The sequence below is a fragment of the Pogona vitticeps genome, chromosome 4 (genome assembly GCF_051106095.1).
Source record: "Pogona vitticeps strain Pit_001003342236 chromosome 4, PviZW2.1, whole genome shotgun sequence".
Taxonomy (NCBI): Eukaryota; Metazoa; Chordata; class Lepidosauria; order Squamata; family Agamidae; genus Pogona; species Pogona vitticeps.
Genome location: NC_135786.1, coordinates 203764454 through 203782458, shown reverse-complemented (window position 1 = coordinate 203782458; position 18005 = coordinate 203764454). Strand labels below are relative to the sequence as shown.

At 43.3% G+C, this 18005-nt stretch overlaps 1 protein-coding gene across 2 annotated transcripts; it reads right to left on the bottom strand.

Moving 5' to 3' along the window:
* Nucleotides 1-41: 41 nt before the first annotated feature.
* Nucleotides 42-17196, bottom strand: LY96 (lymphocyte antigen 96). 2 transcript variants are annotated; one of them, XM_072999047.2, is made up of 5 exons: nt 16981-17196; nt 5977-6063; nt 3752-3880; nt 2268-2320; nt 42-207 (listed from the first exon to the last, which is right to left on the bottom strand). In XM_072999047.2, exons 1-5 carry the CDS (start codon nt 17087-17089, stop codon nt 106-108), a joined length of 480 nt encoding a protein of 159 aa, XP_072855148.2. In that variant the 5' UTR covers nt 17090-17196; the 3' UTR covers nt 42-105. The 2 variants fall into 2 exon arrangements, with proteins under 2 accessions (XP_072855148.2, XP_078249975.1); XM_078393849.1 differs by lacking the exon at nt 16981-17196 and adding an exon at nt 7018-7199.
* Between the last annotated feature and the right edge of the window lie 809 nt (nt 17197-18005).

Below are 18005 nucleotides of genomic sequence, written 5' to 3'. Positions count from 1 at the left end.
ATTCCTAGATATTTTCAGAAAACCATGCACAAGGCAGCTGATGATTTCCATTAAATGGTTTAATTTCACCACAAATCAGTGGGGAGGTGGTTCAGAGCAATCTCTTCATCCATAAAGTTTCTCCTTAATGATAAATGTGTAATTCATACAGAGCGCCAGGTCCTTATAATAACCAGAGAATGCCTTAAAAACAAAAGTGTACTCTCCCTGTAACAAAAAGGAAAGGAAAGGAAAGAAGAGTTATATCTTAGTCGTGCACAGTATTTCTATTGTGTATTCTTCAGCAAAGATTTCATACTAGATAAGTCCTCCACCCCCAATTTGAGTCATCAGAGCTAAGAACTAGTTTAGAAGTACATGCTTAATTCACCTCTAATTAATTTTTAGGGGAATATGGTATGGTGAGTCAGTGTTAAAAATGTTTTGACAACTATCTATTATTTGCTGATTACAGCTTTTAAGAGTTGTTCCAGAATTTTAGGGTCCTCCCCTTCAGTATGGGCCTATATCAGAGCATGCCCCAAAGTGGTTCTGCCTACTCCTACTCCCAGAAACTGCAGCAAGGTTTCCAGGAGTAGGAGGGGCTGGAGGCCTAAATCTGACAAGAGTTGAGTGCCTTCTGCCATTCACTCAAGGCTGGTATGGGCAAAAGGTAGCCTGCCCTATTTTCTAGGTAATGCCAGTGATCTCACCTGCTAAGAGAAGAAAGTATCACACCTATTCATGGACCACCCAGAGACAAAATAGTTTTCAGCCCTTTTGCTGATATTGCCACCCGCAAGCTGGTTCTTTGCTTTCTGTTGCTTTTGTTAGAACTGTTGCTTGAGATGACACTTGCCATTTTGCCTGACTGCTTTGGCTCTCATGAATTCTGTCCAAATATTCTGAGATGTGTTGATTAATTTGCTTCCCATTTAAAAGGCTTGATCCTGACCACTTTTTAAGGGTTTGTGTTAATGCCTGGAGAGATCTGACATCTCTAATGCTTCCTACTTCAGAAAGGGCCCCACTGACAGAAATGCCCTGGATGTATTCTGCCTCTTCTTCATGCCTATAACCTGCTGGTTCACCAACCTCTCATTCCAGTGCAGACAACAATGGTGGTGAAAACAGAATCAGTAGATGCCACTGTCTATTTGTGCATGGGCCCTCTACCTAGCAGTGCATGCAATGTATTACGACTGTAACCCTGAATGTGTGCAACTAGAGAGAGAGGCTGTCCCAGGTTGATTCAAAGTTTCCTGTGACAGTTAAATCACTGTTGTCAATCACACAGAATGCTTAATTATACTTAGCAATTTTCAGGGCAAGAGTTCACATCACACTTCAACTCGCTACAGTTCCCATCAGAATAGGTTGCACACTCTCCTCTTTTATTAATACCATTCTCTTCGTGCCAACCTAGCAGCTCGAAAGCATGCAAATGCAAGTAGATAAATAGGTACCACCTCGGTGGGAAAGTAACAGCGTTCCGTGTCTAGTCGGGCTGGCCATGTGACCACGGAAACTCTCTACAGACAAAACGCTGGCTCTACGGCTTGGAAACGGAGGATGAGCACTGCGCCCTAGAGTCGGACACGACTGGACTAAATGTCAAGGGAAACCTTTACCTTTACCTCTTCAGTACCTCTTTTTAAAAAGAGAAAAATATGGCACATATTATAGCATGGAACTGATAAAACAATGTGGGTATCTGCAATGTTTCTCTGAGATAGCACAACATTGGAAAAGCATAATAAAATAAAATAGTTCAAGGAGAATCAAAAGGCACTCACTTGAGGGGAGTGTTCTCATTGTATAATACAACAGGAACCTCCCTTTCAAGTGAGTGTCATTTTTTTAAAAAAGGAATAGTCCATTGTCGACATCACCCTAGGACACTAGTGCAATTGCTCTTTTGGACTGATAATGTGGATCATATCATGCCAGGCACTGAAAAAGAAAGGAATCTCTACCACCAAAAACAAAACAAAACAAACAAAAAACACTACACACTGCCAAATGAATATAAAGCAACAAATGCCCATGAAAAAAGTCTGGTCTTATTCATAATTAACTGTACATCATGGAATAAACAGAAAAAATACATCAGAATCAACCACCCCAACTCCAGCACAAACTGGAGGATAGACTGCAGTGTAAGCACACTCTGAGCCTAATTCTAGATGGCTCTTATATTTTAAAAAACATATATATTAATATTAGTAATTTTGCTAAAATTTGTAACACAATATTTTTATTTCTGAGGATTCAGATGTGCAAGGTACCTGGTCATATGTTGGCTGAGCACCACTGATTCTTACAGTTGTATTGATTGTCTCTGTAGAAAAGGAACAATTATCAGGAGCTTGACCACGGTAAAATGAATATCATATCATGATTTTTGTGCATCTCAAAATGTCACTCTTTTGGGCAGGTCTTAAGAAAATTTAAATACAGAAACAGAACAAACTGAAAGGAAAAGATAGGAGAGATGTAAAGGAGAAATGGTGTGTATCAGATGTATACCTACATGAAATATGATAAACAAGAATTACAGCTTATACTCTACTATAATTTCATGTAAGGTCAACAGTAAAACTATGTGGTCAAACTGTCATTGTATGGCATCTTAAATTCCACCATGTGGAGTTTGACTGCTGTGGCAAATGATTCACATATAGCTGGTTACTATTTGGAACATTCAATTTTCAAAATGATACTGGTAAAATCTGGTAAAAATTTGGAGGTGCCCATGTGCAATGCTGTCAAGCAGCCCAAACCAATTTGCTACCTTAGATGGACAAGATGGCATCATATTCCATTTCAAGTACAGAAAGTAGAATGATAGATAAATCACACTTCAACCATGATTATGGTTGTCCAATGTTATCCAATTCTCCTGTAGGCCACATGGCACATGCTCTTCTAGTATACTCTTTCTCCCCAGGATCTGATCACTTGAGGTAGCTGCCTCATTCTGTCCAATGTTAGGGCCAGTCCAAGGATCACCAACTTCTATAGTTTGCCCAGACATCAGTCTCCATCTCATTGTTTGACTGTATAAGAATGATACAGCTTGATTGGTTTGTTACAGAAAGCAGTCGCTCATGTGGTTAGTTATTGAAGGACCCTACCCATATCTAAAAGGCATGACGCTCATGAACTTTGGTACGAATGGCATCCCACTTACATCTAAAGTGTGGCATTGCACAATACTGTAGAATGTACTATTTGTTAACATAGGACTGTTCTTGCTCGGCTCCTTTGGTCCAACAGCATCATCACCAGAACCATAATTTAATCCTATTAGGCTTGGATCCATAATTGAAGTCAGGGAGAAAGATCAGATATTGTCTTCACCATCTGCAATCTTGAAATAATATATATGCTCCAGTTTGTTCCCACTTAGTTACCATTTATTTCTTAGAACCAGAGACAAATCCTTAAAAGTCCCCTATGCTTCTGTAAAGTTTGAAAGTCATAGGTCAAGAATCTTATTAGTAGTAGCAACTTACTAATGTAGCAAATAAAGAAGAAACTCATTTTGTGGGTTTTACCAGATTTCATACAATTACTTTAGAAGAGAAATGGAATTACCTGATCCAAACCAAGATTAAAGTTTTGTGGCATGATAAAAACCTGCACATACTGTATACTGTTCTACTGAACATTTTGTGGCACCTTAAAGGTTTACAACAGCAGGATTACAAAGCGTATTAGTGTAGCTATTGTAAGCAGGTCAGCAGAGGACTCTATAAACTGTACTTACCTCCCTTCAGAGCTCCACAAAATGAATATCCATCATCCACACCTTTGCAGATAACAGACTTCCATTTTAGAGAATTTACACCTCCATACCACAAGCTTGTATATGAAGTCAAAATGGTTATATCAAACTCTATAAAAACAAAACCACAGGAAGCAACACGTGACACTGCAACATAGGCTCAAGATGGCATGGAAGCCTCTCCACAGCCCACCCTCCATTTTATCCTTACTATAATTACTGTGTAAGGCTGAAAGAGACTGACTGGCCATAGGTCACCTAATGTGTTCCATGACTCATTACTCACTGGGCTCAACAGCATCTCCAAAGTTTCAGTCCAGCAATAACTAATATAGCACACTTGCCCTTCCTTATGATGTGATCTAATATGGTTTCTAAGCTTATTCAAGTTCATAGGAATTTTGACAATACATTTTATCTGAAATCTATATCCTTGGCTAAATAATGTATGAACTAAAAACACATTTGTAAAATCATTTATGAAAGGTACCAACACAGCTAGAGGAATTAAGATTAATTTTTTTGCTAAATCAAAGTACACATTATTATACTTTCAATGAACCCTTGTTATCGGTCAGTTATTTTACTTCACATGAAATTAGGGAACTAAAATGGTTGTTCAGCCTCATGTCTCAGCCTCTGTATACCCACAAAATTATTTAGGACTATGAATGCAGACAAAGAGTGCTAAAGCAGTTTAGAATGTTTATTATAAAACCTTAATTTTCCATAAGGCAATTATTTTCTAAATTCCCTTTCCAGTAGCAAATACAGGATGAATATAATTAAGTTGCAGGCCTATACACATTTATTTGGGAATAACCGCCACTGAACTCACTGAAACTTACTTCTCAGTTAAGATACAGGATTGTGCTGTTTTTATTTAATTGTAATTATTAATTTTCATTTAATAACTAGCTTTTTGAAATTTGACAAACATGACAGATCCAGCAAATAGCCTTCTGGTTAGCATGGTACACACTAACATTCAGTATTTAAGAGTGCTTCTCAAGAAAAAATAAGACAATGCAACCTTGAACATTCTTCATATTATGTGAAATGTAGGGAAATGTGGTGGCACTGCGGGTTAAACTGCAGAAGCCTCTATACTGCAAGGTCAGAAGACCTGGAGTCGTAAGATCAAATCCACACGACAGAGTGAGCTCCCATTGCTGGTCCCAGCTCCTGCCAACCTAGCGGTTTGAAAGCATGCAAAATGCAAGTAGAAAAATAGGTACCACTACAGTGGGAAGGTAACGACATTCCGTGTCTAGTCGCGCTGGCCACGTGACCACGGAAGATTGTCCTCGGACAAACGCTAGCTCTATGGGTTGGAAATGGAGATGACCACCGCCCTCTAGAGTCGGACACAACTGGACAAATTGTCATGGGGAACCGTTACCTTTTACCTTTAGGGTAAATCAATGCCTAGAAAAGGGAACATCATGCAAACTGGCTCTCCATGTGTTGACTGTGTGTTTTGTACAAAGTTTAGGCACACATGTATCCATGGGGATAAAGTGCCTTTGTTTATGAACTGATTTTCAACAACTAACTGCTTTCTGGCCATAATTACGAAAGCCTTTTTCTTCTGTCTGAGCTCTAACACTATATGGGCTGAAATCTTAGCATACTAAAGTGCCCATAGGAGTAGGCCTATTGAACCAGCAGGGATTTTGTGAGTCAACATTACAGTGATTCAAAAAGGGTTACTGTTCTTGATTTACATTAGCATAGTAAGTTTCAGCTAGAATCAGCATTCCATCTAAGTTGCACACATGCAGTGCTGCATCAATCTCACACAGCCATATCGACATTGCTGCCCATTTATGCCTGGTTGCCACCAGAGCCCTGCGCAGCACTATAAAAAATTAGAGGGAACATTGGCTAGAATTTATGGAGGAGTTGACTTACCAAGTCTCCACTGACTCAGTGGGTCTACTCTAGTGCAAAACACTATGCTACACAACAGGATTTGCTTCTTGCATGTTGACCTATGGATATAGCATGAAGTGCTATAGGACATGGGTTGGGTGAGTGGCCACAATTAGGTGGTTCCCCTTCCACAATTGGATGCACATTCCACTAACTCAAAGACATCATCTGATATCATGCAACCCAGGGATGTATAAAATGTTCAAACTGAAAGATATCTGCTTGCAACAAAGTAAAACAGTGATGTTATTTGAAATATAAAAACAACTTACTTGGAATCCAGAACATAAAACCCATCCATACAGAAACCTTTAATGAACATGGCTTTACTGTAAAAAAGAACGTACTGGTTCCAGGACCTGTGTGACAATACAAACAAATAAATAATGTCATAAAACTTGTGTTGGGTGTTGTTGTTTTAATGATGATTTGATTGTGTCCGCTAAGGAAAGGGAAATCTAATTCATTTTATCTTTGAAATTAACATGACTAATAGTTTGGAATATGTCCATTGTCCACTCAGTATGTACATGAAACTTTTGTACAGAATTCTGCTCATATACATATACGGTATGTGTCATATTTAAACACAGTGATTATGGAATCCCATAAAAGGGTGTCAGTGCATGTTCCATTTATTTACTAAATTATATCCTACCTTTATAAATTCTTCTAAGGAGGCATATAAGCAAATTAAATATATAGAGTTGAAATATCTTCATCTCATGCCTAAAGACTGGGAGGGAGGTGACTTAAAAGGATCCCTGGCCAAAAGAGCTCTACTGCTGTGGAAGCCCGCTCCCAATTTTTATTAATTTATTGATCAAATTTGCAGGAACAGAAAAGATGGCTGCCAGTGAACAGGTTGCCCCCACTGACAGGAGTTGTCTTCATACAGCTGTCTCCAGACTGCTCCTGCAGTTTCACCCTTCCCAGCCTGAAAGCAGAGATGGGCATTATCAGGAGATTCTGCCATGGGCTGCAATAGGAACAGAAATGGCTGATTTTGTTCTCTTTTTAAAAGTTCCTTTTCTTCTTGCGGGAAAGGTTGGGGAGCTTTGGGGAGTTGTGAAACCCTTGTCAGGCCACAATAGTTGGCCAGTAGGATATTGTTTTATCCACAAGCAGAGGCTGGAATACTTAATTTTTTAAAATGATAACCCCCAACAAAGCCTTGAGTCAGAATGGCCAGTTTTAATTAAGCTGCTTTTCTAATCACAGGTTTATCTGTCACTCGTTGATTGGGTTGCCATAACAAAACATTTACTCTGTCATTGTTTTCTGCTTTAAGGCAGATGCTGTTCCAGTTGTACCTGTGGCTTCTGTGGAGTCTGTGGTGGCTGCAGAGTTCCCCAGAAATGGGGTATTTTCAGTTTCTACTGCAGTTGGCAATTTCCCACACATTCTTCTTCGATATCCTGCTATACAGTAGTTCCGAAAAGCTCCATGGTAAAAATTTGATGTTCACTCCCTTCTCCCATGCCAGGGGTGGACAACTTCCAGTGATCCAGGGGGCACACATACTTCCACACACATTGCAACTTTCAAAAGCCCCTTGTATCCTTTTGGGGGAAGAAGAGCAATTTTACCACATTGCCTTCCCCATCTTGTTTTAAATGTGGACGGGTGCATATTTTTCTCAAAGCCAGAAGTGATTATAGAGACTTTTTTGTTGAAAACAAAATGGGAAGGGTGATAAGGGTGACTTAACACTGGTGCCTTAAAAACCATATTTTGACCACTACTGTCCTATATTCTTCTGGCAAAGTATGGAATTTGTGGGGGCTTAAAAACCTCTAGCTATGCAGTGGAGAAAAGTTCAGGGACCTATAGAGGAGAATTAGCTTCAAGTCCCCCCAAACTAGAGTATTCCTTTTTGCTTTTTTCCTACTCAGTTGGCACCTCAATGACTTACTTCATAAGAAAGTATTGTATTGATGTGGAGTAAAATGCAATGAAAACTTTAATTATGCTGGTGTTTATGTGATGCTTATTTCAAACACACAAGGATAGAGTCACATATAACTGCACTGCCAGCTTAGACTTGAATCTAGGTCTTTCCAATTACAACCTGGAACATAATATGACTCACTGTAGATAGAAAATACATCCGTTTCTGCTTCACTCACTGATTTATGACAGTATCTGTTCAACTGCAATAATAATTCAGATTTTTTTAAAAAAACCCACTTCAGTAACCTTCTCCTTCATGGATTGCTGGATTGCTGCCTTGCTGTGACGAAGGGGCTTGAGTAACTCAGAGAAGCTATGGGCTACGCCGTGCAGGGACACCCAAGATGGACAGGACATAGTGGAGAGTTCCAACTAAATGCAATCCACCTGGAGTAGGAATTGGCAAGCCACTCCAGTATCTTTGCCAAGAATACCCCATGAACAGAAACAAAAGGCTAAAAGATATGATGCTGGAAGATGGGACCCTCAGGTCAGAAGGCATCCAACATGCTACGGAGGAAGAGCGGAGGACAAGTACAAGTAGCTCCAGAGCAAATGAAGTGGTTGGGCCAAAGCCAAAAGGATGCTCAGCTGTGGATGAGTGTGAAAGTGAAAGGAAAGTCCGATGCTGCAAAGAAAAATATTGCATAGGAACCTACAATGTAAGATCTATGAACTTTGGTAAGCTGGAGGTGGTCAAACAGGAGATGGCAAGAATAAAGATTGACATCCTGGGCATCAGTGAACTAAGATGGACAGGAATGGGTGAATTCAATTCAAATGACTATCATATCTATTACTGTGGGCAAGAATCCCGTAGAAGGAATGGAGTAGCCCTCATAGTCAACAAAACAGTGGGAAAAGCTGTAATAATAATAATAATAATAATAATAATAATAATAATAATAATAATAATAATAATAATAATAATAATAATAATAATAATAATAATAATAATAATAATAATAATAATAATAATAATAATAAAATTTATTGTCATTGTAAGTATATACACAGTATACCCATACAACGAAATTCACAGACACCCAGAGACCAGACACATGCACACACATAACATTCCCCAAACACTCCCCACCCACTAGAAGTCCCCCACTAAAAATACAAACATCTACACCTCAGGCCAAGTAACACAGTCCAACTAATTATTCACTACTGGTGGTCTTTAAGCTCATTATTAATTGCAATTATAGCTCTAGGATAAAAACTATTTAGAAAACGTGTGGTCCGAGTCTTAATTGTTCTATATCTTCTGCCAGATGGTAACAGTTCAAAAAAGTTATAAGCAGGATGGGAAGAGTCTCTCAGGATGCTGTGTGACTTCCTCAGACAGCGGGATGTGAAGATGTCATCCAGGGTTGGTAGCTGGAGCCCGATGATATTCTGGGCAATTTTAATGGTTCTCTGTAGAGCTTTTTTGCCCGCTACAGAGCTACTCCCAAACCATGCCAGAATGCCATAGGTTAGGACACTCTCAATGGTGCTACAATAGTAGGACAGAAGTAAATGCTGTGATAAATTTAACTTCCCGAGCATTCTCAGGAAATACAGCCTCTTCTGTGCCTTCTTTATTAGCATGTTGGCATTTAATGGGATATAATCTCAAAAATGATAGAATGATTTCAATACAAATTCAAGGCAGACCTTTCAACATCACAATAATCCAAGTTTATGCACCAACCACCAATGTTGAGGAGACTGAAATTGACCAATTCTATGAAGACTTACAACACCTTCTAGAACTGACAGCAAAGAAAGATGTTCTTCTCATTCTAGGGGATTGGAATTCTAAAGTAGGGAGTCAAGAAATAAAAGGAACAACAGGTACGTTTGGCCTTGGAGTTCAAAACGAAGCAGGGCAAATAGAGTTTTGTCAAGAGAACAAGCTGGTCATCACAAACACTCTTTTCCAACAACACAAGAGGTGACTCTACATGTGGAAATCACCAGATGGGCAATACCATAATCAGATTGATTATAGTCTCTGCAGCCAAAGATGGAGAAGCTCTATACAGTCAGCAAAAACAAGACCTGGAGCTGATTGTGGCTCTGATCATCAGCTTCTTATAGCAAAATTCAAGCTTAAACTGAAGAGAGTAGGAAAAACCACCAGGCTAGTCAGGTATAATCTAAACCAGATCCCTTATGAATACACAGTGCAAGTAAAGAACAGATTTCAGGAACTAGATTTGGTGGACAGAGTGCCTGAAAAACTATGGTTGGAGGCTCATAACATTGTACAGGAGGCAGCAACAAAAACCATCCCAAAGGAAAGGAAATGCAAGAAAGCAAAGTGGCTGTCCAACGAGGCCTTACAAATGGCAGAGAAGAGAAGGGAAGCAAAATGCAGGGGAGATAGGGAAACAGTCTCCCTCCGGCGATTCGCGCAGCCCCCACGCTGGGCACCTTTAAAACCCAATTTAAAACATGGCTGTTTATTCAGGCCTTCCCTCCAGCCAACTCTTGATTTTTTCTTACTTTTCCTTTTTATTTTTACTGCTGTTCTTGTTTGATTATTATGTATTTGTCTATGTTTTATTATTTGATTTTATATTTGGAAGCCGCCTAGAGTGGTCCGGTGGGCTAGATAGGCGGGGTATAAATAAATAAATAAATAAATAAATAAATAAATAAATAAATAAATAAATAAATAAATAAATAAATAAATAAATAAATAAATAAATAAATAAATAAAGTTACAGAAAATTGAATGCAGAATTCCAAAGAATAGCAAGGAGAGACGAGAGGGCCTTCTTAAATGAACAATGGAAAGAAATAGAGGAAAATAATAGAAAAGGGAAAACCAGAAATCTGTTCAGGAAAATCAGAGATATTAAAGGAACATTTTGTGCAAAGATGGAAATGATAAAGGACAAAAATGGGAGGGACCTCACAGAAGCAGAAGACATCAAGAACAGGTGGCAAGAACACACAGAGGAATTATACCAGAAAGATTTGGATCCGGAGCTGCCTTTGGGGCCTGACCAGACCAGCGTGCAGAGGAAGCCAGGAACCATCGGCCGGCCACAGCCACTTGGTGAGAGGCAGTGGACTGTGGTTGGGCTCCTGCTGGATGCCAGCTCTCTTTCCCAAGAGAGCTGCTCAGCCCCCTCCGTGTCTGCAGAACCAGGCCCTGCTGCTCCAGGCTGCCTCATTCCCCTTCAACATCAGCCACCTGGCCTAGGGAGAGAGCTTTTATCCGGAGCTGCCTTTGGGGCCTGACCAGACCAGCGTGCAGAGGAAGCCAGGAACCATCGGCCGGCCACAGCCACTTGGTGAGAGGCAGTGGACTGTGGTTGGGCTCCTGCTGGATGTCAGCTCTCTTTCCCAAGAGAGCTGCTCAGCCCCCTCTGTGTCTGCAGAACCAGGCCCTGCTGCTCCAGGCTGCCTCATTCCCCTTCAACATCAGCCACCTGGCCTAGGGAGAGAGCTTTTATCCGGAGCTGCCTTTGGGGCCTGACCAGACCAGCGTGCAGAGGAAGCCAGGAACCATCGGCCGGCCACAGCCACTTGGTGAGAGGCAGTGGACTGTGGTTGGGCTCCTGCTGGATGTCAGCTCTCTTTCCCAAGAGAGCTGCTCAGCCCCCTCTGTGTCTGCAGAACCAGGCCCTGCTGCTCCAGGCTGCCTCATTCCCCTTCAACATCAGCCACCTGGCCTAGGGAGAGAGCTTTTATCCGGAGCTGCCTTTGGGGCCTGACCAGACCAGCGTGCAGAGGAAGCCAGGAACCATCGGCCGGCCACAGCCACTTGGTGAGAGGCAGTGGACTGTGGTTGGGCTCCTGCTGGATGTCAGCTCTCTTTCCCAAGAGAGCTGCTCAGCCCCCTCTGTGTCTGCAGAACCAGGCCCTGCTGCTCCAGGCTGCCTCATTCCCCTTCAACATCAGCCACCTGGCCTAGGGAGAGAGCTTTTATCCGGAGCTGCCTTTGGGGCCTGACCAGACCAGCGTGCAGAGGAAGCCAGGAACCATCGGCCGGCCACAGCCACTTGGTGAGAGGCAGTGGACTGTGGTTGGGCTCCTGCTGGATGCCAGCTCTCTTTCCCAAGAGAGCTGCTCAGCCCCCTCCGTGTCTGCAGAACCAGGCCCTGCTGCTCCAGGCTGCCTCATTCATCTCAACATGAGCCACATAACTTTGGGGGGGGGAGAGAAGGGGCTTTAGAAATGTTTTATTTTATATATGTTTTAAATGTTTTTAAATTGTTATTAATTGCCATCAATTAAGAAGAGACCCACAGTGGATCTAATGGAACAGGAAGGGGGGAGGGTGTTGGAGGGGGCAGCCATTGAGGTGGTGCTGGGTAGGGGAAGGAATGGCGGTGGGGGTAGAACATGCCCGCGTAGGAGAAGAGAGGTTAGATATCTTACATCTATCCCCTCTTCTAGTTCTACCCCCAACCAGATGGTATCAGGCGACCATATCAGCAAACCCTTGGGCCACACGGTGCTGTTGATGAACGCCAGGTCAGTACAAAATAAAACTGCCCTCATCCATGATGTAATTCTGGATGAGGGGGCTGACCTGGCATGCATTACTGAGACCTGGGTGGGAGAGGAGGGTGGTGTTCCCCTCTCCCAGCTGTGTCCTCCTGGGTACTCAGTCCAGCACCAGTGTCGCTCGGAGGGTCGGGGAGGGGGAGTTGCTATAGTCTATAGGAGTTCTATCTCCTTGACCAGGCTTCCTATCTCTTTGAGAGGAGGGCTCGAGGGCCTGTATTGTGTGTTGGGCTCGCGAGACAGGTTAGGGATTCTGTTGGTGTACCGCCCACCCTGCTGCGTACCAACAGTCTCCCTGCTTGAGCTGACGGAGGTAGTCTCGGACCTGGTGTTGAGGACTCCCAGGCTGTTGGTGCTGGGGGACCTCAACATTCATGCCGAGGCTCCCTTGACTGGGGCAGCTCAGGACTTCATGGCCGCCATGACAACCATGGGGCTGTCTCAATGTGTCATCGGCCCAACGCATGAGAAGGGCCATACCTTGGACCTGGTTTTCTCAACGGGACTGGAAGATGGTGGTTTGGATGTGGAGGGGCTGGTCGTGACCCCATTGTCATGGTCAGACCACTTCCTGGTCAAGTTTAGTCTATTAGCTTCTTCTTCCCTCTGCAAGGGTGGGGGATCTATTAAGATGATCCGCCCTCGGAGACTAATGGATCCAGATGGATTTCTGAATGCTCTGGGGGATTATCCGTCTGATATGGTCGGCGCTCCTGTCGAAGCTCAGGTCACCCTATGGAATAAGGAGATGACCCGGGCTGTTGACACGATTGCGCCTAAGCGCCCTCTCCCTGCTCGCCGAGCCCAGACAGCCCCTTGGTATACTTCTGAACTGCGGGCGATGAAGCGAGAGGGGAGACGGCTGGAGCGCAGGTGGAGGAAATCCCGCTGGGAGTCCGACCGAACACGACTTAGAGCCCATTATCGGGCCTATTTCGTGGCAATACGGCTGGCGAAACGGCAATATTTCTCCAGCCGTATTGCTTCCTCAGAATGTCGTCCAGCCGAGCTGTTTCGGGTGGTCCAGGATCTTCTTCAACTGGGAAATCCGGTGGAGGTCCTGGACTGCTCATCAGCTCGTTGTGATGAGTTTGCCATCCATTTTGAGGAAAAAATCGCTCAGATTCGCAGTGGGTTGGACTCCACAGTTACTGCAGAGTCAGAGGATGTATCCAGCGCACCGTGCTTTGGTCAGGTATTAATGGATGAGTTTCAATTGTTGAGACCTGAGGATGTGGACAGGGTGCTTGGATCTGTCCGTTCTACCACAACTCCGCTCGACCCTTGCCCATCCTGGCTAATTAGAAGATCAGCCAGGGGGGTTTGCACCTGGGTCCAGGAGGCTGTGAACGCCTCTTTGAGAGAGGGAGTGGTCCCTACCACCTTGAAAGAGGCGGTAATTCGACCACTCCTTAAAAAGCCAAACCTGGACCCAAGGCTGGTGGCTAACTACCGACCAGTAGCGAACCTCCCTTATTTGGGCAAAGTGTTGGAGCGGGTTGTGGCTGGGCAACTCCAGGCGCTGCTGGATGAAACTGATTTTCTAGATCCATTTCAATCGGGTTTCAGGCCGGGTTTTGGTACAGAGACTGCCTTGGTCGCCCTGTATGATGACCTTTGCCGGGAGAGAGACAGGGGGAGTGTGACCCTGTTGATACTCCTGGACCTCTCAGCGGCTTTCGACACCATCGACCATGGTGTCCTTCTGGATAGGCTGGCTGGGTTGGGAGTTGGGGGCACTGTTTTACGGTGGTTCCGCTCCTTCCTGGCTAACCGTGTCCAGAGGGTGGTGCTGGGGGACAGTTGCTCTGCCCCATGGCATTCATGTCATGGGGTTCCTCAGGGCTCGATACTGTCCCCCATGCTGTTTAACATCTACATGAAACCGCTGGGAGAGGTCATCAGGAGGTTTGGGCTGAGGAGTCAGCAATATGCTGACGACACTTAGCTCTACCTCTCGTTTTCCACCAATCCAGGTGAGGCGGTTTCTGTGCTGAACTCGTGTCTGGACCTGATAATGGACTGGATGAGGGTCAATAAATTGAAACTCAATCCAGACAAGACGGAAGTGCTGTTAGTGGGTGCTTCGCCAGACAGGCTGGAGGGCCATCTCCCTGCCCTGAATGGGATTACACTCCCCCTAAGGGACAGGGTCCGCAGCTTGGGGGTGCTCCTGGACCCCAGTCTAACACTGGAAGCCCAGGTGGACTTGGTGGCCAGGGGCGCCTTCCTCCAGCTGCGGAAACTATACCAGCTACGGCCCTACCTGGACGAGCGGAGTCTCATGACAGTTACACACACACTGGTAACATCCCGTATAGATTACTGCAATGCGCTTTACGTGGGGCTGCCTTTGAAGACGGTCCGGCGACTGCATCTGGTCCAGAATCGAGCGGCGCGGCTGGTGAGTGGTGTGGCCGCCAGGGAACATATCAAGCCGATTCTGTATAAGTTACATTGGCTACCAGTTGCTGCCCGGGCCCAATTCAAAGTGCTTGTTTTGACATATAAAGCCCTAAACGTCTTGAGCCCTGGATACCTGAAGGACCGCCTCCTTCCATATGAGCCTACCCGGCAGTTAAGATCTAGCCAGGGGGCCCTTTTGAAAGAGCCGTCCCTCAAGGAGGTAAGAGGGACGGCTTGTAGACAAAGGGCCTTTTCGGCAGCTGCCCCCAGACTATGGAATGCCCTCCCGACTGAGATTCGTCTGGCGCCGACACTGATGACATTTCGGCGCCAGGTCAAAACCTTCCTGTTCCAGAAGGCTTTTAACTGAAATAATATTAGCTGTGGGTCAGATGGCAATTTTATATATATTTTAATTGTATTTTAATTGCTACATAACTTTATTGTATTTTAAATGCTGTAAGCCGCCCAGAGACCTTTGGGTAGTGTGGGTGGCATATAAATTAAATAAATAAATAAATAATAAATAAATAAATGTCCCTGAAAACCCAGATAGTGTGGTTGCTGACCTTGAGGCAGACATCCTGGAGAGTGAAGTCGTGGGCCTTACAAAGCATGGCTAAAAACAAGGCCAGTGGAGATGATGGCATTCCAGTTGAACTATCTAAAATCTTAAAAGATGACACTGTTCAGGTGCTGCACTCAATATGCCAGCAAGTTTGGAAAACTCAGCAGTGGCCAGAGGATTGGAAAAGATCAGTCTACATCCCAATCCCAAAGAAGGGCAGTACCAAAGAATGCTTCAACTACCATACAATTGCACTCATTTCACATACTAGCAAGGTTATGCTCCAAATCCTACAAGGTAGGCTTCAGCAGTGTGTGGACTGAGAACTCCCAGAAGTACAAACTGGATTTTAAATGGGCAGAGGAACTAGAGATCAAATTGCTAACATGCACTGGCTTATGGAGAAAGCCAGAGAGTTCCAGAAAAACATATATTTCCTCTTCATTGACTACGCAAAAGCTTTTGACTATGTGGAGCACAATAAACTATGGCAAGTTCTTAAAGAAATGGGAGTGCCTCACCACCTTATCTGTCTCCTGAGAAATCTGTATGTGGGACAGGAAGCAACAGTTAGAACTGGATATGGAACAACTGATTGGTATAAAATTGGGAAAGGAGTATGACAAGGCTGTATAATGTCCCCCGGCTTATTTCACTTATATGCAGAATACATCATGCGAAAGGCCAGACTGGAGGAATCCCAAGCCGGAATTAAGATTGCTAGAAGAAATATCAACAACCTCCCATATGCTGATGATACCACTCTGATGGCAGAAAGTGAAGAGGAATTAAGGAACCTTGTAATGAGGGTGAAAGAGGAGAGTGCAAAAAATGGTCTGAAGCTCAACATCAAAAAACTAAGGTCATGGCCACTGGTCCCATCACTTCCTGGCAAATAGAAGGGGAAGAAATGGACGCAGTGGCAGATTTTATTTTCTTGGGCTCCATAATCACTTCAGATGGAGATAGCAGCCACGAAATTAAAAGACGCCTGCTTCTTGGGAGGAAAGTGATGACAAACCTCGACAGCAGTTTTATAAAGCAGAGATATCACCTTGCCAACAAAAGTCCGAATAGTCAAAGCTATGCAAGTTTTTCCTTTGAATTTAAGTTAAATATTCTCTGGATGGGATGTTAAGTAAACAACGAAGCAAGCAGAAGAGAAAAAATGTTCCTGGTAAAGGGCGTGACAGAGGTCCATAAAATGTGGAAGTTACAGACCAATGAAAGGATTAACTAGACGAAGTGTCTTGGACATGTTAATATCCTCACAGGGCAGGCAAATGTGACAATCAGTCTCTGTTTTCTGTTGCAAATCACGTCTCTAAACCTGCTAATTGTGACATGACATGATAAAGTGCAGATAGGTGCATATTTATCTTAATGAGGCAAATAGTATTTTTCAGAGTGGACCTATTTTTACTGAGAAAATGATGTGATAGAAAGCATTACTTCCCCACCCCACCTCCAAAAGAACAGTTTCAGTCTGAATGGTACATGCCCCAAATGCTATCTGCAAGCTGTCAAGAAAACTGGAGATGCACCAAGAGCTCTAAGCATATTCTGTTGTGCCAAATGTGAAAGATGTCACAATATAACAAAACATAATGCAACAAAGAACCCCTGCCCCATCTCTCTTATTAAGATAAAAACCAGGAATTATTGAAATAGATCTCTAACTCCCCCCCCACACACACACACACACTCAGAATTTCTCTCCATTAAAGAACTCGGAATTAGAGGAATTAAAGGGGACTCAATCCTCAGTAAGATATTTTAAGAAGAAATAGTGGTCTGCAAACACTATGAAATGACAGCAACCTCATGGTTTACTTACTACAGGAGGAGTAGAAAATGTCCAGGTCATCTGATCTGCAAAGCAACTGCTTTTCTTGAGCTACCGTAAATCCAGAAACAAAAAGAATCATAACAATGAGCTGGAACATATTTCCACGGCTTCAAACTATTTTAACCACAGTCAAAGAGATGAGTATTTTTCCACATTACTTTACTTGCAGTTTTGAATAACAAAATTACGCTCAGACACGTGACTTCTCTAGTTTTTGCAACTTCTTCTTTTTAAGCTGACAGTGATAGAGACATTTAAAAACCTTTTCCTGTATTTTCCCCCCGGGGAAGAATTGTGTCACTTTTTCCTAAGCTTCACACAGATAGAGCAAATGAATTATAAGAGAGAAGCTATTCAACTTTATTTAGGACGCATTTTCAAAGGAAGAAGCAAAAGATGGCACCCAAACTGTGTTAATTAACTTAGCAACAAACACTTCCAGTCAGGAGTATACTGTTGGTAGTTTTAAAATAGTATGCATAAAAAGAAATGCATTTTTTTCCTACATGAGATCTGTGCAGCAAAAATCGTCGCTATACGGATTCGTCGCTATGTGGAAATAAAAAGCCCATAGGAATGCATTAAAACCTGTTTAATGCGTTCCTATGGACAAAAAACTCACCTTAATGCGAAAATCCTCCGTACGGCCATCATTTTCGCTGCCCGGTAAGTGAGGAATCCGGGCAAAAACACAGCGGGCGGCCATTTTATTTACCCAGTGGCCATTCTGCTGATCAGCTGTTCTAAAAACATTGCTATGGGAAAATCGGTAAGCGAAACAGTTTACTGATCATCACAAAGCAATATTTTACCATTTAAAACATTGCGATGCGATCCCAAAAACGATTGCAACAAATCGTCGCTATGCGGATTCGTCGTTAACCGAAGCGCTCGTTAAGCGAGGCACCACTGTATCTACTTGCATTTTGCATGCTTTCAAACTGCTAGGTTGGCAGGAGCTGGGACAAATGATGGGAGCTCACTCCATCGTGTGGATTAGATCTTACGACTGC